At 35.9% G+C, this 27324-nt stretch overlaps 1 protein-coding gene and 1 long non-coding RNA gene across 11 annotated transcripts; one reads left to right on the forward strand and one right to left on the reverse strand.

Annotated features, from left to right (window-relative positions):
• Positions 1-4964: 4964 nt before the first annotated feature.
• On the reverse strand, positions 4965-9594 carry LOC127106905 (disease resistance protein RUN1). Of its 2 annotated transcripts, none has more exons than XM_051044196.1 (6): positions 9399-9594; positions 8384-8888; positions 7151-8249; positions 6754-7047; positions 5803-6588; positions 4965-5722 (listed from the first exon to the last, which is right to left on the reverse strand). In XM_051044196.1, exons 2-6 carry the CDS (start codon positions 8881-8883, stop codon positions 5183-5185), a joined length of 3219 nt encoding a protein of 1072 aa, XP_050900153.1. In that variant the 5' UTR covers positions 8884-8888; positions 9399-9594; the 3' UTR covers positions 4965-5182. The 2 variants fall into 2 exon arrangements, with proteins under 2 accessions (XP_050900153.1, XP_050900152.1); XM_051044195.1 differs by having other exon boundaries at positions 8384-8930.
• A 3064-nt stretch (positions 9595-12658) lies between these two features.
• Positions 12659-26924, forward strand: LOC127106906 (uncharacterized). 9 transcript variants are annotated; one of them, XR_007795540.1, is made up of 7 exons: positions 24334-24597; positions 24758-24859; positions 24965-25439; positions 25555-25573; positions 25654-26173; positions 26253-26543; positions 26631-26924. It is a non-coding gene; the product is annotated as an uncharacterized LOC127106906 (long non-coding RNA). The 9 variants fall into 9 exon arrangements; XR_007795537.1 differs by having other exon boundaries at positions 24965-25176; positions 25354-25573; XR_007795536.1 differs by lacking the exons at positions 24334-24597; positions 24758-24859; positions 24965-25439; positions 25555-25573 and adding exons at positions 12659-12911; positions 13072-13173; positions 13279-13888.
• The last annotated feature ends 400 nt before the right edge of the window (positions 26925-27324 follow it).

Raw genomic sequence — 27324 nt, forward strand, 5'->3', positions numbered from 1 at the left:
TGAAAATAATGCAGGCAATAGAAGTACATGAAAATTGTGCGGAAACTAGTCGTATGTGGAAAAGAATGCATCTAGGAATCATAATCTTTCATGACATCAAAATGCATCTAGAAAATATCAATAGATCATAAAATCAGAAATACACCACGTATCAAAACAAAACAAAATTCATCAATTATACAAAAATGTTCATAGCAATCACATTGTCACATTACTATATAAACATAATGCAGACACAAAAGTCCAAAAAAAAATACTTTTTTTTGTCGGACATGAATGTCACGTTTGAATAAAAGTTTTATCCACCTAAATCATTAATCATTAAATACAAAATTTTACTCCGAGATACTTTTGACTGTGCCTCTGTCCGTTTAAGTAAAATATTTGTAATAAAAAATTCTTTAAGTTACTAATGCGTCAAAGCGTGGCCTCCTTTCTTCCTTCAACTCTATCTTTTTTTTCTTTTTCTTCATCTAATAAAGAGATGTGGTTTTAGAGTCAATTTTTTATTCAAAATCACTACTCTAAATTATTTTTCCTTTGATTTTTATTTAAATAAGTGATTTCACATATATTTTTAATTTTTGTTCCTGTAATTTCGTCGTCTTATTGTGCGTTATTTTATTTTATCGTTTTGGTGTGATGTTTGTTTGATTCAGATTAACATATTAGTTTTGACTCAGTGTATATTTAATTAATGACTTTGACGTTGTCAATGCTGCAAACTCGGAGATATGGATATTTCGAGCATTTCAATTTCGTCATATTTGTATGTTATCACATTTGTCGGCATTTTGCTGTTATATGCTATTAATGTGGTTGTTGTGAGTTTGTTCGCAGATTCATCATGTTTAGTTTATAGTGATTTTAAATTTGTATTATCACATGTATTCTATCAATTTGAATGAATGTCATTTTTAGTCCAAAAAAATTACTAATGTGTTGCAAATAGTTTCCGCATGGTCTCATTTATCTTATGATGCAAACATCATATTCACTTTCAAACCAATAAATGAGTTTCACAATTCCTTAACTCTAAATCATTGAGTTTCAGCTAGGCATGTCAACATAACCCATACTCGCGGATACTCAGCTGACACTACAATAAATAACGCTTTTCATGATGAAGCTTTCAGCTCGAACAATAGAAAAATGAAGTATAAAGTCAAGGCGTGCTATTTTTTATTATTTAAAAAAATAAAAAATAAAACCATATATTCCCTTGTTTTTCATAACACCGAGGTGAAAAAACAACTCAGTACAAGCTTTGATTCTCAACTATCACAACTTATGGTTTTATTTGTTTATAAGTGTAAACAAAATGTTCTAACTCTTCGATTTTCTATTTAATCGAGGCATAAAACAATTAAAAAAATCTATAAAAGCACTCGTTAAACAAATTTTACCATAATCCTTATTAATATTAAGTCGCCCCAAACTCGCAAGCATCATTCTTTGGGATGGATTGCAAGACAAAAAAAATCTTCAATGTTCTATTTTGAATAAAATATTTTTTCTGCCCTTGCAATGTATCTCACATAATGATGTTGATGTTGATGTTGTTGTTTTTGTATTTTTGGAATAACCCTCCGTTAAAGAAGGGAGTTCAACCTTTGAAGAGTACTCATTTGATAAACTGCAAGAACAGAAAATCTTTCTTGTTTCAAAAAAAATGTTTTAAAGGGTATCCAACAAAATCTGGATATCACCGAAGATTTTTTGTAAACAATGCATTTTAATAATTTATGTAAACAATGTAATTAAAAAAATAGAATTATTCACCTCGATTTTATAATGAAATCGAGGTGTTTAATAATCACACTTTACTATAAAAATACTCGTTAACATATTTTACCCTAAGACTAACTTATGTGTAGCCGCCCCAAAGAGATATTCATTAAACGTCATTTTATCCTAGAGATCAATTGGAAGAGTTTTGATGAATATCCGTTGGAAGAGATATTCACCACCGTTCACTTGATCATGAGTTGCTACTACATATCTCTAGGATGGATTGTAAGTGCAGAAAATAATATTCTCATTGGGAAACAGATATCTAACCTCTTGCATGAGACCTGGGCATGGAAAATAAAAATTATCATTGGAAAACAGATTTTACAATGTATTTTTAATATTCTGTGTAAACAATGTAATTGTAAGTTTTTTTCTATATTCAATGCCCTTAAACAATTCTTTGACGCCCATTTAGTGTTTATCAATGCTGAAGAATCTCCTATTAGTGATCCACGTGAAATCTAAGGGACATCCATTATAAAAAGCATGCTGAAAATTGAAAATCTAACCTATATGAAACATGAAGCGCTTGAAACAAATGTTTTAAAAACCGGACCGAACTGGCCGGTTCAACCGGTTGGATTGGGAACCGAAGATGAATCTAGTTGGGTAAATCTTTCAAAATCGTTAGTGGGTTAAAACCGGAGTAAAACCGTAAAAACCATTCGAACCAAAGAATCTGAGCCGATTTTGTAAAATCGCCCGATTCAAAAAAAACATCAAATTAACCATTTTAAATAAATAAATAAAATTTTAATATTTCAATATCAAAACTTAACATATATTACCCAATCACAAAAAAGAATTCCATATTTTTTTACAACAATATAAACTTCTAAGTTTTGTCACTCCGTTATAGTTTTTCTTTAAACCACTTTTCATCATCATCACGCCGTCTCTTTTAAACATAGTGATATACAACATAATATTGTTTGTCGTTCAATCAATATTGTTTGTTGTTGTCAATTAAGACGTGTTTGTCGTAGTTCAACTCAAATTTATTTTTTTGTTGTTTAATGAAATATAATGTATTATTTATTTTTAATATTCAATCTTATTTAATTTATGTATTCTTAATTATTTGAACTTTATTTTAGTTATTATATTCTATTATTTTAATATTGGTTTGAATTAGTTTAACTTATTTTATTGTAATTCTTTAATTTAGTCAAATTATTCTTAAATAAAGATTGAAATAAAGTGTATAATTATGTTATGTTATTATATGTATTATCGATATTGTTGTATTAACTTTGTAATAGATTTTTGAAATGTTTATTTTGTAAAGTTGTGAATGTATGATTATGAGTGACATATCTATGAAATTTAGTTTCATATTATTAGTTTATTTAATAAACGGTTTAACCATAGGTTTAACCGGTTCTCTAAGATGGATTGCAAGAACAGAAAATTACTTGAGTTTAAGGTTTGTTTTCTTAAATATTTATTTGAGCACAAAATCATATATTTGAATATTGATTTTATTTATCTAACCCTTATTTTATTTTGCTTCAGAATCAAATGTATGCAAGATCCGTAGAGAATAATCTTGCACCCAATATTTGATCTTCCCCAGAATTCAATAATTCGAAGATCCCTAGGAAATTTGATTTTTATCTATATCTCTAGAGAATATTCTCTGATTTTTATTTTAATATTTTATATAAACAATGTAATATTATGGGTAAACAATGTAATACTTTTTTTTATAAAAAATAAATAATCTTACCTCTAGGTTTTCAAGATAAATTGAGATATAAGATACAATAGTTTTGAAAATAATAAAAGTGTTGTTGTTGGGGTTCGAACTCATGCGCATATAATGTTACCCCTCGATATTTAAATCATTGAGGTGATAAGTGACAATTTTTCATGACGTCCTTTGTTACGTCGCTACTGCATCCGAGGTAAAATGCATTTTGTGTCCGATGTTAAAAGCATTTTTTGTTGTAATGTGAATCCACCTCGAATTTGACGAAAAAAATCTGCTTTGACTGGATTTATATACGGATTTGGACTTTCCCTGATTATAAAATATGGGGAAGGATCAGATAATAGGAACATTAGCGGTCACCTTGAATCCGTCCCATTGCACCACAAACCCTTCATGTTAATTTATTTCATCATATATTTAATATACCGTGTATAATTACAGTAGATTAATAAATTACTAAAACTTAGTTGAAATTTTTTTCACTTAGTTTTAAAATAATGTATAATTACAGTAGATTAATTTGTTTTATCATTATATATTTGTCTTAATTATTTTCACTTAGAACTTTTATATCTATTTTAAAATTTTAAATTAACTAAATATATATTTAATTTAATTTTATCATTGTTTTAAAATATATAAGTTAAGAATATTATTTAATATTTGCATTTTAATTTCTTAAGAGTATCATCGCAATTTTATATTATAACATTAAATATAAAATATAGATAATATTCATTCGACATATCAAATATGAACGTAGATAGTTAACATGAAGGGTGTGTGGTGCAATGGTAATGTGTTTGACTTTGAACAAAAGGTTGTGTGTTTGATTCTTGTTGGTTGCAAAATTAAATTTTCTTTTCACAAGCAACACTCAGGCGCCAGATGCATTGGCCCATCCTCTTGGAGGGTCATGCGCCACACACATTGGCGCCTCTTCACAAAGTTGGTTATTTTGGAAAAAAGTTCTCAAAACTAATCTTTAAATTTTAAAAAATATTGAAATATTTTGAAAATTATTTTTTAAAAATTAAGAAAAATCAATTTTTTAAACCTAAAACAAAAATGTCCTTGAATTCATGACATCAACTATTTTCTTTTTAATTTATGGTAAATTATTTAGGTTTTTAAAATAATGGTTTGGAGGATGAAGATGATGAGTCAATAAGTGTTCCCATGGACATTAAATAGTGTTTGATGTCCATGTTACTAACTTAATTAATACATTAGCATTTATCATTAATAAATTGATATTTTGTGTTCAATGTTGTAAATATTTTGTAACTTAAATGACTATTGCGGACAAAAATAACAAAAACGATCTAATCATTACAAAGGTCAAACATGAAGGATTGGTGGATATATTTGTTTTTGAAAAGGGTATTTTGATATTTTTATAGTTTGTACTTGAGGCAAAAAATGGTCAGGTGATTTAGAAGAGCTAGACCACCAATAACTTCAACTTAACATTGCCATTAATATATCCAAAACTTTGGCATTTAGCAATATCTCATTAAAGAGAATCAATGATCAAAACATGTTCATTGTTATCACTATAACAATGTACATAAATATTGACACTAGATAAAAAGAAAACTAACAAAAAATCATCTTTAAAAAAGAAAATATCAAACTAATTCTACTGAATTTCAGAGTTTTTCATCAATCGGCTCAATAATATGGCTGAACTGACGAATTTCCCTTGTACATCTTTTGTGGGTTTAATTCTTCCAGATCCTCCTTAAATATCCAACGATAACCACAATTTTTTACTTCCAAGTGCAAACCAAAGGGCTGACCAACTGTAGCACTCAATTCAATACCACTAATATCATCCCATCCATCTGTTGCACGACTTACCAAATCAATAAATTCCTCCCTACTGAAAAAAATTAGCAACAGGTGATCTAAATCAACTGTGACCAGATCTTTTTCAAAATGTATGGGAATAATTCGATAGATCCCACTCTGTGTAAGTTTAAAACCCAACCCAATATAAGGTGACAGTTCTTCCTTTAAATTAGTAGGATTATCATGCGCTACAAATGTTAAGCAGCAAGCGATGCCTATCAAATTCTTGTCATGCATAATGGATGATGGATCGATGCTTATTGAACTGCCTACACTTTGTTTGGAGAACCACTTTGGAATTTGAGTTTTGGGAATAACAATTGTAATGTCTGTCCTTGGGATCTCGGATTGCATGTGAACCTGGTATCAAATATATTGGTTCAATCACATAAAAACAAATATATAAATACAGACAAAAGGAAAAATGATGGAGTAGTGACCTGAAGAAGTTGTATCATCCAAGAAAAAGCAATTCCAAAATAGCTTTCCATCTCAACTAAACTGGGGCAGTCAAATATATATAACCCAGCTGAATATCTACCAAAACATGTTTTTCTTACTGGCAAAACAGTTTTTGATGGGAGCTCAGGAAAATATTTCAGGCGCTTACAGTGCTGCAAGTTTAATTGTTTAAGTTTGGAAAGTTCTTTCAAGCTAGAAGGTAGTGTCACAAAATTGTTTCCCCCCAAATATAGGGTTTCTAAGCAATGTAACAACCCAATTGCATAAGGGATTTGAAAAAGATTGCAGAAACTCAGGTCAAGATATTGCAAACATGACAAACGAGACAATGAAGGCAACAATAAACCAACTGAATCTTCAGGTTTTTGAAAAGTCAAATATCGAAAGTGCGGCTTTAGAAATTTGTAGATGAAGGATGTTGGTTGGTATTGGGTACTGATTTCCTTGTTATCAAGCATCTCCGGATGTTCTATTTGGCTTTGTATATCTAACAGATTCTTAAATAAGTTTGGACAGCCTGAGAGATCTAAATGTTCGAGAGAATTCAGACCAAAAATGTTGTTAGGAATACTGACCAAATTTGTACAATTTTTCAAATTTAATCTGGAAAGCCTCCTTAATGTACCAATGGATGGATCAATCTTCACGAGTTTTATACATCCTACAAGATCTAGGCTCTCAAGATTTGGAGTCTCCTCAAAATTTGGCATCATATTAAGATTTTTTGAGCAACTGAGATCAATACGTGTCAAATTAGGTAGAGACTGCAGGCAATGAAAACAGAAAGAGGCAAATTCAAAATCATACTTTAACTTTAGTTCATTTCTTTAACTAACTGCACTGAAAGTATAAATAAATATTGTGAGATAAAAACTTTGTGTGTTCATCAAAAAATGAAAAGCAATGACTCATAACCATTTCTATAGTACCTTTGTGCCTTCCCATAGTTTCCTAATGTTGCTATGACGTAGGGTCAGTTCAACAAGTTTATACGCCTGAAAACTTGATGGCAAACTAGTGAAAGGATATTTATCCCAATATAGATACCCCAATTCACTTGAGAGAAAATTGAGACTTCCTGAGAAATTAAACATCAACAACTTGAGCAATTTAAGGCGACTCATTTGTGCTAAAGCTTCGGCCCTCAATGTTGTCATCTGTTGTATTTCTATATCATGTGCTGAATCATACTCCATCATCATGGCTTCAAGGTTTTCTGTTGCCTACAGTATTGCAAATGAAATTAAAGAGTATAGATACTTCAAATTTATTAATCGATTGTGGAAAAAATGGCAAGCAATTGTTTTATTTCAATAACTATGTTACCATGTTTTCTGAGATAACATTGTGGACGTCTTTGTAGTCCCACACCCTGTTCCACTTTCTTGGTTCTTTGGGTGATTTTTCTCTAACGATACTCTTTCCCAGTTCTCTAAACAAATCATGCATGCAAATTATCTGTTTCTTGTAAGTTATGAATGATTTATCAACGAGAACTTTTAAACCAATTTCAGGATGAAATCCACGAAAATCTAAAATTTTCTTCACGTGTCTCTTCGGGTTTCTATGAAAGAAACAAGCAATATCAAGAAATATGTCCTTTTCTGTATCCTCTAGTCCATCAAAACTAATTCGGAGTACATTCATAATATCTGTCCTTGGGTTCTCTCTTAATCTTGACAATGCACTTCTCCACTCAGACACATCTCGACCATACAGAAACGAGCCTAACACTTTAATTGCGAGTGGAAGGCCATTGGCATATGCTAGTACTTCTTTTGTCAAGTATATGTAACCACTCATGATGTCATCACTTTTGAAAGCTTTCTGGCAAAACAATTGAAGGGCACATTTACGATCCAAGAGTCGAACTCTGTATACTTCATCTACTCCATGCTCTGTCAAGATGTGCCCATTTCTAGAAATTATGATTATTCTACTCCCTCTGCCTAGCCATTCTCGTCTCATATCCAATCTATCCAGTTGTTCAACTTCATCCACATTATCAAGAACAACAAGGGATTTTAATCGAGATAGCCTAGTTCGAATCAAATTAGAAGCCATAGGAAGATTGCATATTTGAAGATTTTCTTCATTTAGAGTTTGACGCAGAAGTTGCTTTTGTACTCCAATTGGGCCATGATCTCCATAAATTTTACTTACATCATCAATAAAGCAGCAAGCATCAAATTGATTAGAGATTCTAGCATACAAAGCAGTAGCAAGAGTCGTCTTTCCTATTCCACCCATTCCACAAATCCCTATTACTCGAACATCATCATCATTTGAGTCCAAATTCAGATGGTTTTCTAATTCTTCCACTCTGGAGGGCATCCCAACTATATCCCTAGGTAAAGTCGAAGATTTATTTCCCAATAAGCATGTTACCTTTTTAGTAATTTCTCCAATCACTGCATATTGTGGCCTAAAAGACCAGAGGAAAGAAATACCAAATCATCACATGACAGCTCTAAACAAAAAAAAACTAGAAAATATTATGTACTCTTTTGAATTAATTGAATAGTTCAACTTGTTGCAAAGATAGAAAAGAGTACTTACTTATCCCTTACTTCCCAACCAGAGAGATTGGCTACTTGTGTTAGAGCTCCTCTCCATCTTTGCACTTTCTCTAAAGTTGCTTTGAATCTTTCTTCATGCCCTTGAAAGGCTTTTTCATAATCTCCGCATTGCTTTCGTACCTCAGAAGGACTGACATCAAAGAAAATAGGTAGAACAGATTGTCCTGGAACTTCAATGCATGCAGCAATTTTTGCTAGTTCTTGCAAGCACCATGTGGAAGAAGCATAGTTTGTTGAGAAAATAACAATCAAAATTTGGGATCCTTCAATAGCTTGTAGAAGCTCAAGTGATATATCTTCCCCTTTCTTGAGCTTTGTATCATCCCGGAAGGTAATAATAGCTTTCTTATGAAGAGCGCCAAAGAGGTGATCGGTGAAATTGTTGCGAGTGTCTCCTCTAAAGCTCACAAACACATCATATTTCCATCTCATCTTTGGTGAAGAAGAGCTGCTTTGGAGGCTATTGCAAGCCAATGCCATTGCAACTGTAAAAGCCAAAACCAAGTTGCTGTGAAACTGAAACAAGTCTGAAACACAAGGAAAAATTAAATAATTGATATGATTGCTCATAAATGATAGACATGAAGTGAAGAAAACAAGGCATATGGACTAACAGACATATTAATATAAAGAATCCGGATCAAATGTCACCAAAGTATTAAACTCAGTAACATTAGAGATTCGATAACTCTTCAAAATTCATTGTTGGATCGAAACTTATTATCATATATATCATTTATATAAAATTTAACATCAATTAAAAATCATTTGATAGGTAAATGAGATGTATAAAAATTAAGGTCTTACAAAACTTTGACAAAACTGCTAATTTTGATGATTCTCTTTAATCTATTAATTTATTATGAATTAGAAATCTAATTAGTGTAATCATTTAAAATTGATCAGGAATTAATTCATGCAAGAAAGTGATAAACAGTAGCTAATATAAATGAGTTAAAATAGGAAAAGATGAAATTAGGGAGATGAAGAACAACCCTGTATATGAGCAGCGTGAGGAATATAGAGATGAATCTGGAGAGCGTCAATGGAGAGTGAGAAAACGGAAGTTGATTTGGAATGGATGAGATGGTTTCTTTTTTATTCTTCTTTTCTGTAATTAGTCAAAGCAGCGTTACTTCCTACTATCTTCTTCATTCCAAATTAGTTGATTCTTTCGATCAGTCTAGTCCCTCGGATGAATCAGGTGTTTATAATCCTACTGGTATGCGTGTATATTTTTTTATATAATAAAATTGCACACGTGGCACAAATGTGTATCATCAGATTCATCTAATGGATTGGATTGGTCCAAAGACATGGAACTCACACGATCCTATTTTATTCTCTAGACACATTTTTCTATTATTATGGGATCAACTCATCATATTATACCAAAAAGAGATTGTAACTCCTATACTACATTAATTTTTCTTTTTCTTTTTTCTTTTTTATTCAATAAATTAATGAAGAGAAGAAAATTCACTTAAGAATTGTAGAATTATGCTTTAAAATCTTAATTGATGAAGAGAAAAAAATCATATTACAACCCTATCAAAAACTCAAAGTTACAGTAAATTAATAATTTAGAAAAAGGTTGACGAACTACGTTAGAGTCGGGGGTGATGTGTGGCGGCAGAGGCCAATTGAAATCGGATTGATACCAAAAGTGGATTTCTAGGGTGGTTAGATCGGGCATGAGCATCGAGTTGTCCTTGGGCATCTAGTTTGATTTATAGGTGATTAACCAATACCAGACTTGGTGGTTTCTCGGTGTGGATTCGTTCGTTGGTGGGTCGTGTTTTGGGTTCATTATGAAAATGTTGATTTTCAAGTTTCAACATTTATAAATGTGTCTTTAGCATTTTCTAAAACAACCTTCAAAATGTAGTTTGAAAGACATTGGTGTCGCACCTCGAAAAAAATGGGGATACGACTTCAAAGCGAAACGCGATAGCACGCTCGCAATGATGGACTGAACAGAGTCGCCACCGAACTTTATTTATTCCTAAAAAGGAAAGGGGAAATATCGATAAAACCCAAGACAAAAGAAAGGATAAGATATGGTCATCGCAACCAATATCAGGGTTCGGGAGTCGATTACGCAAGGGGAAGGTATTAGCACCCCTCACGTCCGTTGTACTCAACGGGAACCATTAGGTCAGTTGTGTGCGTTAATGTTAGTTTGAAATGTTAGGCTTTTCAGTTTATTAGGTGGGAAAGAATGAATAAAAGAGAGAAGAAATGTTTTTGGATTTTTTTTAACGAAGGACTAAACCTAAGTTTTTTATTAGTGGGCCTGACAAGATTTAAAAATCCTGCTCCTACGTATCTCAAAAGAGAAATCAAGGCTTACGTAGTTCTGGGTAGAAAAATGTTTGTTTGTTGGTCGATTTTAGCGAAAGCTATATTGTATTAATCGACGAGAACATTGTTTTACCCAAAACAGATGAGGAGTGAACGCATACCACACATCGAACGGATTTATAAATCTACATTCGGAAAAGCGTCATTTATCTCTACTCAACAATCGTGGCCGAAACATTGTTTTGTATCACTTAAGACAATATATCTTTCATTTATGAAAAAGGTTCTTTGATTAGTCGCACGGCGGCGAGAAAAAAGTTTGATTGGTTGGAGGTATTTTGAGTGATGGCGAGGACTTGGATGAGCGAGATATACATCTCGAATCCTAGCCTCAGGAGTGCATGGTATACACCATGTTCCATTTCCATCTTTATTAAAGAGGTTAAGATAGGGATTAGGTATTTTGGAATTTGATTGAGAAAGGGTTTGAAGAAACCGCATTGACAATTTTAGACGATGGCGAGAGTTAAGATTGGCGAGGCATACGTCTCGAATCTTAACCTCAGGAGTGCATGGTATACACCATGTTCCATTTCCACCTTTATTGAAAGAGTCTTAAATAAGATTTAAGTATCTTAGATTTGATTGAGAAAAAGGTTTGACGAAACCACATTGACAATTTTAGACGATGGCGAGAGTTATGATTGGCGAGGCATACGTCTCGAATCTTAACCTCAGGAGTGCATGGTATACACCATGTTCCATTTCCACCTTTATTGAAAAAGTGTTTAAGTAAGAATTAGGTGCTTTGAGTTTTGTTGTGAAAATGACCTGACCTAGATCAAGTATTGATGGACGTTTGAGAAATTTGAATGAGTGTTTGAGAAGACAAAGTGGATAAATTTGGATGATGGCGAGAGCTAGGATTGGCGAGATATACATCTCGAATCCTAGTCTCAGGAGTGCGTGGTATACACCACGTTCCATTTCAATCTTATTGAAAAGGGTTTAGATAGGGATTAATATTTTTTGAGTTTTTATTATGAAAATGGCTTGACGTTGAATCAAGCATTTGATGAAATTTGAAAGAAAATGGAATAGAAGGGAGGAATGAGTTGATTTGTTTATTGGAAAAATACTCGACGTTGGATCGAGTCATATTTTTGTATTTTTGAAATTGTGGATTTTATTCTTGTGTTAGTACCTAACTAAATAGTCAAACAAATAAAGAAATGAAATAGTACAAGATTATTACACATCGGGGGAGTGGGGTACATCTTGTTAAATGGGGATTAAAAAATCATGAAATAATTAAATCGGGGCCAAACAACAAATAATGCAATGCATGAGTGTAAGTGCAAGAGAACCGGCTCATTGTAAGAAAGCCCAAGAGTAAGCTATGTGAGGTTGACGGCGATGCTTGAAAAAGCAATCGACTTACAAGGGTGTGAAAAAGGGGCTCGATATTAAATCGAGAAAATATGATTTTTATAAGTTAAAAAAATGGTTTCGAATGCATGATGTAATTAAAAAAACAAATCATATTATTAAACAACAATAAATAAAAAAAAGAAATATGAATAATAAAGCCTAAATATAATAAAAGAAAGAAAAACTACACCTAGGAGTATCAAACCCACTACACTAAAGATCTAAAAACCACTCCCCTCCACCAGACCACTTACTAACTAATTTATATTTTAATGCTAACTTAAATGTATAAACTAAGATAAATAAATAAAGAATTAAAAAATAAAAACAAAACTAAGAAAAACAGAAATTGTTGGACTAACCTAATTAAATTGGGTTTCCAATAGGGTACAAATTGGAAATATAAAAACGAATTATTAACTAATAGCCTAGGAAATTTAAATGCATTTTAATAGTTTTAAAAAAAAAGACTTGTTCTATTTAAAATAAATTAGAGAAAAAAAATTATAAAAAAAAAAAGAAGAAAAGGAACAGACTTCATCGTCCTCGTTGCTTACAACGTCTCTCTCTCGCCCTCATCGCTTCAGACTCGCTCTCCACGTCTCTCAACGTCTCACTCTCGTCCGCATCGCTCACAACGTCTCTCTCTCGCCCTCATCGCTTACAACGTTTACCCATCGCTCAACCTCATTCACCAGAGAGAGTGCAAACCCATGGTTTTTAAAGAGAAAAGTCAAGCGGGAACCTCACCTTCGGCGACGATAACGAATCAGGTGAGCTTGAATCTATCTCCTCTCTTCCAATATTGGCCTTTTACTTTGATTTCTGGGATTTAGGGTTTTTTGTCTTTGAAGCCTCTTCGCCGTTTTTCTTCTCTTAACTTCCCGTCCCCTGCTGATTTCGCTTTGCTTCCTATTTATCTCCTCTGATTAGGGTTTCAGATTGATGCTCAAAGGTTTGAAAGGAGAAAGTTTCCAGAATCGCTTTTTGATGCTCAGAATTGATTGCTCTCTTTGATGCCTGGAATTGGAACGGGTAAACTGAGCATATGCTTTTCCTTCTCGCTTTTGTCTTAATCCCAAATTGGGAAATTTCTGGATTTTAACACTTGCCAATTGCTTTTGTTACTTTCTCATTCAGAACCGATGAAGCAAACAAATCATCTTTGAAGAAGTTCAAACCAGCATTAAACTTAGTTAATTCGCCCGCTATTGTGTCGTAAGAAAGATCGTGACCGAGAGCAATTACATTAGTTCCAAAGACACCAGAGAGGTCGACAATTGGGTTTGCTGTTGGTTTCAGTCCAAGAACCGAATAAATCAAACCTTCCAATATGAGATAAGTTTTTACCGGTTCGTAATTTCTTAAGTTCTTACTGGTTTGTAATCCTTCCTAAGTTTCTACTGGTTTGGTAGGCTCAAGATAAGAACACAACATCTTTTCAACGGTTCAGAATTTGTTTGCCTTTTTAAGATTCAAGAAGCTTTTCTTAGGTTTATACTCATGGTCTGTTTCCAATTCTGTTTCAGGTAGCGGTATTGTAGCAGAAATAATGCTCTGTTTGAATCTCGGGCTGCGACGGCTAGAGGAAATGTAGAATTGGCATGGCTTTGAGATGTAGGGAGTAACATTGCTCGGCGTATCCAATTCGTAATTTCGACTGTAGCAAGCGGATTACGTATAGAGGTTCACAATCAATTGCAGTAACAAGAAGTGACTTTTTTTTTGCAGGTTATGGTTGGGTAACTTGGTGAGTTCATTCATAGCTTCATTGATTGCAATTCTAATCTGTTGAGTGAAATCCAGCATTGACACCTTTTTCCTTTCAAGGGACTCAAAATATGCATTCCAAGGGATATATATTTAATCAACAAGTTCTGTGTGGCGAATTGCATCCATCATACACAGTTGGAGCTCTCCATATAACAGTGATAACAAAATACTGTGTAGTACATACAAACCACTGAAAACAATAGAAATTTAAGTGAGGCGGGTAAGTACAGCAGAATCACTTGTGAACAACATGATGCAGCACTAGATCCTTCGGCGGGTCTATCAACAAGAACCATCCCTGCTGGATTTTGAGCTGGCTGAGCCCTTGGTAATCTCTTGGCAATTTCATAAAATACTTCATTAGCATTGGCTGCAGATTTGGCAGAGGTTCGGTGTCTTCTACTTGATACTGTTTGATATTTGTGATGGTGAGTTGAATATGAATCCCTGAAAGATATCATCACAAAGCACAACGGATACCTTTTCAACAGTTTGTACCTTGGAGCACGAGAATCTCCGCGGCCCACATCAGTCCCTCTTGAAGCACCAGCCCTTCTCCTCGTGGTTATCCCCCAAGGTTGGTGTTTCAATTTTTCTGCATTTTGATTCAAAGAAGCAGTTTCTTGTGGTTAACAGGTGTATTGGCCTTTTTTCAGGTTTCTTCTGGTTATCCTTCAAAGAGTTGGACCGACTAATGGGTTCCCTCGTTGTTCAGCTATGAATCCGACAATACGACTTCACTGCTGGGATGTGCTTCAGACATGACCATTTCATCATTGCCATGTGTTTCCGATATCACTACCTCAGTCATGTGTCGTGCTTTAGTAACAAATAATCTCATCAATATGTTGCGTCTCAGATACAGTTCTGTTCTGATTGTTCGTGCTGCTAGCGGAATTCTTCATTGGCTGGGAAATGTTGAGGGATTTATATGATATTAACATGAGGTAGGTTACAGTGGTTTGTCTTTTTTCCTTGGTTACACATGTTCGTCATGCTGTGAGGTTTATCCGATAATCCTGTTAATGCTGCAGCATTTTGCCACTGCAAGTTGGATGACATGCTATGCAACATCATAAGGTTATGACGATAATTGCCTCGGCAACGGTAGCAGCATCTAACGGCTCACGAGGCACGGCTAGAGGACCTGCGGTCATCGAAGCCAATACAACAATCGAGAGGTAGCAGCAATTCTAATCAGTATCATGGCAACCGAATCACCGGGGAGTCGGTGCTTCCATAGATGTACATCACAGTAGTTACTCATGGTCATAATGCTGATGAAGAATCCACTACACATGAGCTTGATCCGGTGTAGAGAAATTATGGTGCAAGAAAGTGTTTGGTCTCAAAAACCTGCCAAAATCCTCAATATCTCTAGGAGTCGCAGCTTGGTTAGATTGAGATGCATCCGGCGTGCTTTCAGTAATCTTCCTTAAAACAGACCTGATAGAGGCATTAGAACCAATGTTCGAGAACGGAGGTTGTATTGCCCCCTGAGAATTAGCAATGTTGTTAACAACACTTGTATCATTTTTGTCATTTATGTCTTTCCTACTCTCCACAAAAGTATAGTAATTTTTTGAATGGAGAGTCACACTTGTATCATTTTTCGGAACATGTTTTTGTATTGATAACCAGTCCATTCTTCCCCTCCGATCCTTCAGCATAGGAAGAAGTCGGTGGCTCGGCGCCATACAAGTAATTGTTTGAATGAGAATTTGAACTCTCTTTTTTTTGGAATGAATTAATGGAGTGCTGGAATTTAGATTCTTGATGGAGTTTTGATTGTATGGCTATCTTGATTTGGGATGAACTATGGTTATAAAATGGATTTTTTAGAAATAATCCAAAACTAATTTAAATATCAATTTAAATAATAATAACAAATCAGTAAAAACCAAATTAAAATCAAATTAATTCATAATTTGCTAAAATTATTTTGATATCAATTCTAACATTCATTGGAAAATTAAAATCAATTAGAGTAAAAATAACAATTAAAATTAAATTGAAATTTGGAATTAAACTTAATTCGAAATTAAAATCAAATTGAAAATTAAAAAGTCAAATAATTAAAATCCATTTTATACTCAAAAACACCATGATCAAGAAGCTAGATGAGGACCAATGTCTATTAAAAAAAATGGATTTGGGAATGAATGTATGCAAATGAATTTCAGGCCAAGTGCCAAATAAAAATTAAAAAATTCAGGACCAAAATCGGGGTATGACAGTTGCCCCTATTTAAGCGTCTTCAACTAGAGAATATGAAGCAGGACGTTCTTCATATGATCATAGTGGGAGATGGTTAAATACTAAAAAGACCCGGATTTTGATCCTGAATCCCTATGACATGGTGTGATATGATATGATATGCTATGATATGATATGACATGATATGATATGATATGATATGACATGATATGATATGATATGACATGATATGACATGATATGATATGCGTGATATGATATGCGTGGATGCATGATTCTTTTTTTCTTTTTTTTTTTTTTTTGTAAATTTTTTTTATCTGCTAGGGATATGGTGGATCCTTAACAGGAGACGCTACTAGACAGACCAAACTGTGGGGAATGCTGATGGTCCACAGGAAGACAGACAAATGGTAAGGAACAACTTGCTGGGGAGACAGTCCTGCTGGAGAATCAGGCACACACTAGGGAGTAATCAAAATGAGATTTGATTAATCGATACTTGGGATACAAGAGGTTTCGGTAGTAAGTTCACATATGACTTACTAACCCGAATAAAGGAAAAGATGCTACAACAGGTTCATATATGACCTGACAACGCTGGGGAATAATCATGGAGAAAAACTCTTCAGAACAGGTTCATGTATGACCTGACACCGGAATAAGGGTTCAACAACAGGTTCATACATGACCTGAATGGTATTGAACAAACAGAGAAAAATCTTCAGAGCAGGTTCAAGTATGACCTGACACCGGAATAAGGGTTCAACGACAGGTTCATACATGACCTGAATGGTATTGAACAAAGAATCTTCAGAGCAGGTTCAAGTATGACCGGACCCCGGAATAAAAAGGTTCAACAACAGGTTCATACATGACCTGAATAGTATTGAACAAAAATTGGAAAAACTCTTCAGAGCAGGTTCAAGTATGACCGGACCCCGGAATAAAAAGGTTCAACAACAGGTTCATACATGACCTGAATAGGATTGAACAAAGAATCTTCAGAGCAGGTTCAAGTATGACCGGACCCCGGAATAAAAGCTCAACAACAGGTTCATACATGACCTGAATAGGATTGAACAGAGAAAGAAAAATCTTCAGAGCAGGTTCAAGTATGACCTGACACCGGAATAAAAAGGTTCAACAACAGGTTCATACATGACCTGAATAGGATTGAACAAAGAATCTTCAGAGCAGGTTCAAGTATGACCGGACCCCGGAATAAAAGCTCAACAACAGGTTCATACATGACCTGAATAGGATTGAACAGAGAAAGAAAAATCTTCAGAGCAGGTTCAAGTATGACCTGACACCGGAATAAAAAGGTTCAATAACAGGTTCATACATGACCTGAATAGGATTGAACAAAGAATCTTCAGAGTAGGTTCAAGTATGACCGGACCCCGGAATAAAAGCTCAACAACAGGCTCATACATGACCTGAATAGGATTGAACAGAGAAAGAAAAATCTTCAGAGCAGGTTCAAGTATGACCTGACACCGGAATAAAAAGGTTCAACAACAGGTTCATACATGACCTGAATAGGATTGAACAAAGAATCTTCAGAGCAGGTTCAAGTATGACCGGACCCCGGAATAGCAACAATTGGACTTTGACCGTAAGCAAATGGACTACAACCAACTTTTAACGGATTTTGCCAACAACAATTGGACTTGAAAATGACCGGGAAAACCGGATGTTGGTTTAAGGATACCAAAGACAAACTGGAATTAGAGGTCCAAGGACATAGGATCGACAACAAGACCTGGGTCAATGCAAAATGAGCACGAAATACCTTTCGGCTATGCATGATTTGAATTTCCTTTTATGCGTGATATATGAATGATCATGATTATGAGAATGCTGACACTGGGCAGACTGGGAGTTTGTAAAGGCTTTTTATGGAAGCTAATGATTCCTCAACACTGAGAACTCAACTGAATATTTTATGATAGATGTTGTCAAAGGAGGATTCTATCCAGTTTGATAGTCACAGCTTAGCCAATGGGATCCTTTTGGAGGATTAATGAGTCGTGCTAGCATAGTTTTTGGGCACTCGTCTTAAACTCAATAGTTGTTGACGTATGGCAGAATTTGTTTGAGCAGTTTGAAAGCACGAAGAAAGAGGTTCTGCCCCTCTGTAGCTCATCTTGCCCCCTGTTTGTTGGGTCTTTGGAGATGTTCACCTTGAAAGTGAGTTTGGAAACAACTTTCCATGAGACTACCTCGAGAGGGCTTGCCCCAAGTGCTTGAAACTTGCAATGGTCCGAACTTGACTAACCAAATGCTGGAATGGTAGACTCTTGATTGATTGTCCTTTGGATAGCTGGACTTACCGAGCTCTGAGGTGGTTTGCCCCAGTCTAAGTCTTGAAGCAAATTACTCTTGGCTAACTGAACCTTGGAGTGATTGGACTTACTGAGCTCTGAGGTGACTTGCCCCGGTCTAAGTCTTGAAGCATATTACTCTTGCCTTGAGGACCCTTAGAGTGATTAGCTCGAATTAACTGATGCTCAAAGTGATTTGCCCTTGACTAGACTTCTTTCACTCCATCTAGTTCCTCAACTGTGTATTGAATTTCTTAGATGCTGAGTGTTGACTTGCAAATAAGATTGTTCATTCAAAAATGGTAATTTTAATTCAATGCTTATGCAAAAATTTGAAATCAAAATTTATTGATATGAACGGGTGAAATACAGTGAACGAGTCGTTGATAAGAACACAGTGGTTATCGAGTCATTCACAGTATGCAAGTTGGTGCCATCAAATGATTAACAAAAATCGTTTGGAGTCAAGTTAACACAACCTGGTTATAGTATGCTTTCAAAATAAACTCTGTCTCAATTAGGTCTTTTAAGGGTTATAACGTGGTCTGGTTCACGGTTTTTTAAACGAAAGGATATAAGGCTCAAAATTTTTTTTACCCACCCCTTCTTCTTGATGATCTCCAGATCCTACGTTCAGCTAATTCGATACACGTATTCGACTTCCAAGAGGGTACGAAGGTGTGATGAGGATTCAAGACGAATTTTCTTGAAATGGCAGTCATCTTATTTTGTTTTTGTTGAGGATTTAATGACCTCCTTTGATTGATTTTCTTTATCCCTGATTTTGCCTGGACCGCTTCTTTGAAGCTTTCGGTCCATCGGGATGCCCTAACTTTTGCCTAAGTCATTTTGTGGTATTTGACTTAGCGGGCCCTTTTTTTATTTTTTAAAGGTGTTGACTGCCACATTATTGGTGGATAAGGATCAACCAACACTAATTTTAGCTTTTCTTAGCTTCTTCGACACTTCAACATGTGCGCGAAGGATAACATGTGGTTGAACCTAACTGGAGGATGTATATATATGGACGATTTTTGAAAGATCGACTGCATGATCAAATTATCTGAACATAACTACCCTGTCCCAGGTTAAGATTAAGGGTTTTAGATCCGAAATAAACACCAACTTCTTGGCTCAAAGTGGTTGACTAGGGATTAACTCCTTATAACTTCAGTGTTTGGGGATTTGAAACAATGCCTTATATCATAGACAGGGTTTTACTCAAAAGCATACCACAACAATTTCAGGTGTTTTATTTTCATCATCCTCCCTCCAATCTTTGTTAACACAACAGTTTGATAAACAAAAGTGAATGAGAGGAGAATTTTTGTTTTTTAACATAAATGAAAAACGAGTGAATACGAATGGATCAATTCAAAAGATGCATAAACATTTCATTAACCTTACCAATTCAAATAAAACAACAATGTTTAAAAGCAAATAACAACCAACATGCAAAGAAACTACAAAAGAAGTGTTGAAACAACCAAATGATTGCCAGCTTTAGGGAATTGATTTCTTCAAACTTGAAGATTGGGATCAACCAGCTTTTTGACATGATGATCTTCAAATTCTTTTCTTTCAATCTCATCGTCGAACGCAACCCTCTTGGATCCACTACTCACTTCTCCTTTTCTTTCATTGGTATGGGTCGTGACATTGGAAATCCAAGACGGTATCTCAATGCTCTTACCAGGAAACAAGGATAGCTCATTAGCCACATCCCTAACATCTTCCTTGTGGTACAAAACCTTGAGGGGTTTCAAGGGTCCTTTCCCTTTCTCATTACCTGGCCCAGAAATCAAGGTATATGTACTTGAGCCTTCCTCCTTGAGTGTTAGTGACCCTATGTCAATCAATCCTCGCAGTTTGAGCTTAAAACTCTTGCATTCCTCGATGGGGTGCCCCATTGTTCCAGTATGGTATTCGCACTTGATCTTCGGGTGATCTTCTTCAAAGACTAAGCTCTTTTTGTTAATCAGTCCTCGTACCAAGGCTTTTAGCGCACAGCAAGAATCTAGGTCATGTCCCAATGCTCCTTTATGGAATTCACATGTTGCATTTGGATTGTACCATGGCAGGTCTGGTGACACAGGTGTGAGAGCTCGAGGGGTCACCAAAGCATTTTGGATCAGTTGCGGGTAGAGCTTGCTATATGGCACCGGAATCGAGTCATTGTGATCCTTGTTCCTCTTGTTCTGATTCTGATTTTTGTTTTGAACCTGGTTTTGGTGACTTTGAGGAGCAATAGCCAGAGGATGTTGATGATGACGCCTTGAGGGAGGTCCATATACTGGTAAATAAGGAGTTGCCACATAACATTTCCCTTGACTTGGGGTAACACCAGATGGATGTGGCGTAGTAGCTCTCTTTGTTGCAGCAGTGTATATTGGGTGACCCTCTTTTCCCAACAAGACTTGCAGGGTTTCCAAGACCCATCTCATTTGGATCTTCAAAAGATTAAGTTCCTCATTCAGTGCTTCTTGGCTTTTCCTTAGCTCGTCCATCATCTCCTGAGACATGGTTCTCTGTTCTAAACGCGTGTTAGGAATCACTTTGCTGATCACGGACAAAGGATGGATGAGTTTTTTTGGTATTTTGTCTGGAAAATGACATGCGTTATGATGAGATGCAAATGCAATGGAATGCGAATGAATGCAATCCAAGCCATGCACATTTGTTTTTTCATACACGGGTTCAAAAGTATGAGGTACTGATGAATCTGATTGTTTTCCAAGAATAGGTTCCCACCGGGTAAGATCTAAGGTTTTGTTACAAAGGATCCCCAGAGTCATTGATTCACAAGAATGTTTGACGCTTACGGGAAATACTTCCCGGTCGTCAACTCCATCGAGGGAATCTATTCTGGGTGAGGTTCTCGTACCGACTCTTACGAAGTATACACCTCGCGAGTCCGTACTACGCAACCATCGACTGGGTTCTAGACAGGATACTCAGAGTCATGGATTCAAAAGACTGTTTGACGCTTACGGAAAATACTTTCCGGTCATCAACTCCATCTACGGAATCTATTCTGAGCGAGGTTCTCGTATCGATCCTTACGAAGTATTCACCTCGGGAATCCATACTACGTAACCATCATTTCTAGTTGGCCAAAGGTTTAATGTTCTAAAAGGTCCTTAGAGTCATGGACCCCTTTGAAACATCGGCGCTTACGAGGCATACGCCTCGGGCGACAACATTTGCAAAAGGATCTACTCTAAGTGAGGTTCTCGTACCGACCCTTACGAAGTATTCACCTCGGGAGTCCGTACTACTCAACCATCGTCCTATCTTATGTTTTTTCACTCTAGACTCGGGTGTAGAGTCTTTCCCACATGGTTTGCAATCAAATATCAATACCCAACACATTGGAACCAATATACAACAAATATATCAATATAATAATAAAGACAATAGAAAGCAATAAATAAGGAAAAGCCATACAATTAAACAAGCAAAGGCACACAAACGTCCTAACTAGGCTTGACTCGCTTAGGGATTGGGTGTTGTCCCCAGCAGAGTGGCCATCTGTCGCACCTCGAAAAAAATGGGGATACGACTTCAAAGCGAAACGCGATAGCACGCTCGCAATGATGGACTGAACAGAGTCGCCACCGAACTTTATTTATTCCTAAAAAGGAAAGGGGAAATATCGATAAAACCCAAGACAAAAGAAAGGATAAGATATGGTCATCGCAACCAATATCAGGGTTCGGGAGTCGATTACGCAAGGGGAAGGTATTAGCACCCCTCACGTCCGTTGTACTCAACGGGAACCATTAGGTCAGTTGTGTGCGTTAATGTTAGTTTGAAATGTTAGGCTTTTCAGTTTATTAGGTGGAAAAGAATGAATAAAAGAGAGAAGAAATGTTTTTGGATTTTTTTTAACGAAGGACTAAACCTAAGTTTTTTATTAGTGGGCCTGACAAGATTTAAAAATCCTGCTCCTACGTATCTCAAAAGAGAAATCAAGGCTTACGTAGTTCTGGGTAGAAAAATGTTTGTTTGTTGGTCGATTTTAGCGAAAGCTATATTGTATTAATCGACGAGAACATTGTTTTACCCAAAACAGATGAGGAGTGAACGCATACCACACATCGAACGGATTTATAAATCTACATTCGGAAAAGCGTCATTTATCTCTACTCAACAATCGTGGCCGAAACATTGTTTTGTATCACTTAAGACAATATATCTTTCATTTATGAAAAAGGTTCTTTGATTAGTCGCACGGCGGCGAGAAAAAAGTTTGATTGGTTGGAGGTATTTTGAGTGATGGCGAGGACTTGGATGAGCGAGATATACATCTCGAATCCTAGCCTCAGGAGTGCATGGTATACACCATGTTCCATTTCCATCTTTATTAAAAGAGGTTAAGATAGGGATTAGGTATTTTGGAATTTGATTGAGAAAGGGTTTGAAGAAACCGCATTGACAATTTTAGACGATGGCGAGAGTTAAGATTGGCGAGGCATACGTCTCGAATCTTAACCTCAGGAGTGCATGGTATACACCATGTTCCATTTCCACCTTTATTGAAAGAGTCTTAAATAAGATTTAAGTATCTTAGATTTGATTGAGAAAAAGGTTTGACGAAACCACATTGACAATTTTAGACGATGGCGAGAGTTATGATTGGCGAGGCATACGTCTCGAATCTTAACCTCAGGAGTGCATGGTATACACCATGTTCCATTTCCACCTTTATTGAAAAAGTGTTTAAGTAAGAATTAGGTGCTTTGAGTTTTGTTGTGAAAATGACTTGACCTAGATCAAGTATTGATGGACGTTTGAGAAATTTGAATGAGTGTTTGAGAAGACAAAGTGGATAAATTTGGATGATGGCGAGAGCTAGGATTGGCGAGATATACATCTCGAATCCTAGTCTCAGGAGTGCGTGGTATACACCACGTTCCATTTCAATCTTATTGAAAAGGGTTTAGATAGGGATTAATATTTTTTGAGTTTTTATTATGAAAATGGCTTGACGTTGAATCAAGCATTTGATGAAATTTGAAAGAAAATGGAATAGAAGGGAGGAATGAGTTGATTTGTTTATTGGAAAAATACTCGACGTTGGATCGAGTCATATTTTTGTATTTTTGAAATTGTGGATTTTATTCTTGTGTTAGTACCTAACTAAATAGTCAAACAAATAAAGAAATGAAATAGTACAAGATTATTACACATCGGGGGAGTGGGGTACATCTTGTTAAATGGGGATTAAAAAATCATGAAATAATTAAATCGGGCCCAAACAACAAATGATGCAATGCATGAGTGTAAGTGCAAGAGAACCGGCTCATTGTAAGAAAGCCCAAGAGTAAGCTATGTGAGGTTGACGGCGATGCTTGAAAAAGCAATCGACTTACAAGGGTGTGAAAAAGGGGCTCGATATTAAATCGAGAAAATATGATTTTTATAAGTTAAAAAAATGGTTTCGAATGCATGATGTAATTAAAAAAACAAATCATATTATTAAACAACAATAAATAAATAAAAGAAATATGAATAATAAAGCCTAAATATAATAAAAGAAAGAAAAACTACACCTAGGAGTATCGAACCCACTACACTAAAGATCTAAAAACCACTCCCCTCCACCAGACCACTTACTAACTAATTTATATTTTAATGCTAACTTAAATATATAAACTAAGATAAATAAATAAAGAATTAAAAAATAAAAACAAAACTAAGAAAAACAGAAATTGTTGGACTAACCTAATTAAATTGGGTTTCCAATAGGGTACAAATTGGAAATATAAAAACGAATTATTAACTAATAGCCTAGGAAATTTAAATGCATTTTAATAGTTTTAAAAAAAAAGACTTGTTCTATTTAAAATAAATTAGAGAAAAAAAATTAAAAAAAAAAAAAAAAAAGAAGAAAAGGAACAGACTTCATCGTCCTCGTTGCTTACAACGTCTCTCTCTCGCCCTCATCGCTTCAGACTCGCTCTCCACGTCTCTCAACGTCTCACTCTCGTCCGCATCGCTCACAACGTCTCTCTCTCGCCCTCATCGCTTACAACGTTTACCCATCGCTCAACCTCATTCACCAGAGAGAGTGCAAACCCATGGTTTTTAAAGAGAAAAGTCAAGCGGGAACCTCACCTTCGGCGACGATAACGAATCAGGTGAGCTTGAATCTATCTCCTCTCTTCCAATATTGGCCTTTTACTTTGATTTCTGAGATTTAGGGTTTTTTGTCTTTGAAGCCTCTTCGCCGTTTTTCTTCTCTTAACTTCCCGTCCCCTGCTGATTTCGCTTTGCTTCCTATTTATCTCCTCTGATTAGGGTTTCAGATTGATGCTCAAAGGTTTGAAAGGAGAAAGTTTCCAGAATCGCTTTTTGATGCTCAGAATTGATTGCTCTCTTTGATGCCTGGAATTGGAACGGGTAAACTGAGCATATGCTTTTCCTTCTCGCTTTTGTCTTAATCCCAAATTGGGAAATTTCTGGATTTTAACACTTGCCAATTGCTTTTGTTACTTTCTCATTCAGAACCGATGAAGCAAACAAATCATCTTTGAAGAAGTTCAAACCAGCATTAAACTTAGTTAATTCGCCCGCTATTGTGTCGTAAGAAAGATCGTGACCGAGAGCAATTACATTAGTTCCAAAGACACCAGAGAGGTCGACAATTGGGTTTGCTGTTGGTTTCAGTCCAAGAACCGAATAAATCAAACCTTCCAATATGAGATAAGTTTCTACCGGTTCGTAATTTCTTAAGTTCTTACTGGTTTGTAATCCTTCCTAAGTTTCTACTGGTTTGGTAGGCTCAAGATAAGAACACAACATCTTTTCAACGGTTCAGAATTTGTTTGCCTTTTTAAGATTCAAGAAGCTTTTCTTAGGTTTATACTCATGGTCTGTTTCCAATTCTGTTTCAGGTAGCGGTATTGTAGCAGAAATAATGCAGTTTGAATCTCGGGCTGCGGCGGCTAGAGGAAATGTAGAATTGGCATGGCTTTGAGATGTAGGGAGTAACATTGCTCGGCGTATCCAATTCGTAATTTCGACTGTAGCAAGCGGATTACGTATAGAGGTTCACAATCAATTGCAGTAACAAGAAGTGACTTTTTTTTTTGCAGGTTATGGTTGGGTAACTTGGTGAGTTCATTCATAGCTTCATTGATTGCAATTCTAATCTGTTGAGTGAAATCCAGCATTGACACCTTTTTCCTTTCAAGGGACTCAAAATATGCATTCCAAGGGATATATATTTAATCAACAAGTTCTGTGTGGCGAATTGCATCCATCATACACAGTTGGAGCTCTCCATATAACAGTGATAACAAAATACTGTGTAGTACATACAAACCACTGAAAACAATAGAAATTTAAGTGAGGCGGGTAAGTACAGCAGAATCACTTGTGAACAACATGATGCAGCACTAGATCCTTCGGCGGGTCTATCAACAAGAACCATCCCTGCTGGATTTTGAGCTGGCTGAGCCCTTGGTAATCTCTTGGCAATTTCATAAAATACTTCATTAGCATTGGCTGCAGATTTGGCAGAGGTTCGGTGTCTTCTACTTGATACTGTTTGATATTTGTGATGGTGAGTTGAATATGAATCCCTGAAAGATATCATCACAAAGCACAACGGATACCTTTTCAACAGTTTGTACCTTGGAGCACGAGAATCTCCGCGGCCCACATCAGTCCCTCTTGAAGCACCAGCCCTTCTCCTCGCGGTTATCCCCCAAGGTTGGTGTTTCAATTTTTCTGCATTTTGATTCAAAGAAGCAGTTTCTTGTGGTTAACAGGTGTATTGGCCTTTTTTCAGGTTTCTTCTGGTTATCCTTCAAAGAGTTGGACCGACTAATGGGTTCCCTCGTTGTTCAGCTATGAATCCGACAATACGACTTCACTGCTGGGATGTGCTTCAGACATGACCATTTCATCATTGCCATGTGTTTCCGATATCACTACCTCAGTCATGTGTCGTGCTTCAGTAACAAATAATCTCATCAATATGTTGCGTCTCAGATACAGTTCTGTTCTGATTGTTCATGCTGCTAGCGGAATTCTTCATTGGCTGGGAAATGTTGAGGGATTTATATGATATTAACATGAGGTAGGTTACAGTGGTTTGTCTTTTTTCCTTGGTTACACATGTTCGTCATGCTGTGAGGTTTATCCAATAATCCTGTTAATGCTGCAGCATTTTGCCACTGCAAGTTGGATGACATGCTATGCAACATCATAAGGTTATGACGATAATTGCCTCGGCAACGGTAGCAGCATCTAACGGCTCACGAGGCACGGCTAGAGGACCTGCGGTCATCGAAGCCAATACAACAATCGAGAGGTAGCAGCAATTCTAATCAGTATCATGGCAACCGAATCACCGGGGAGTCGGTGCTTCCACAGATGTACATCACAGTAGTTACTCATGGTCATAATGCTGATGAAGAATCCACTACACATGAGCTTGATCCGGTGTAGAGAAATTATGGTGTGTTTGGTCTCAAAAACCTGCCAAAATCCTCAATATCTCTAGGAGTCGCAGCTTGGTTAGATTGAGATGCATCCGGCGTGCTTTCAGTAATCTTCCTTAAAACAGACCTGATAGAGGCATTAGAACCAATGTTCGAGAACGGAGGTTGTATTGCCCCCTGAGAATTAGCAATGTTGTTAACAACACTTGTATCATTTTTGTCATTTATGTCTTTCCTACTCTCCACAAAAGTATAGTAATTTTTTGAATGGAGAGTCACACTTGTATCATTTTTCGGAACATGTTTTTGTATTGATAACCAGTCCATTCTTCCCCTCAGATCCTTCAACATAGGAAGAAGTCGGTGGCTCGGCGCCATACAAGTAATTGTTTGAATGAGAATTTGAACTCTCTTTTT

The sequence above is a fragment of the Lathyrus oleraceus genome, chromosome 7, assembly GCF_024323335.1.
Source record: "Lathyrus oleraceus cultivar Zhongwan6 chromosome 7, CAAS_Psat_ZW6_1.0, whole genome shotgun sequence".
Lineage (NCBI taxonomy): Eukaryota > Viridiplantae > Streptophyta > Magnoliopsida > Fabales > Fabaceae > Lathyrus > Lathyrus oleraceus.

Bases quoted from the DNA above. Each gene is read 5' to 3' on its own strand.
- LOC127106905 (XM_051044196.1), bottom strand. From the start codon at position 8,883: ATGGCATTGGCTTGCAATAGCCTCCAAAGCAGCTCTTCTTCACCAAAG. The intron at 8,250-8,383 runs GTAAGTACTCTT...CTGGTCTTTTAG, and splicing joins GGTTGGGAAGTAAGGGATAA to GCCACAATATGCAGTGATTG. The intron at 7,048-7,150 runs GTAACATAGTTA...GCAATACTGTAG, and splicing joins ATGTTATCTCAGAAAACATG to GCAACAGAAAACCTTGAAGC.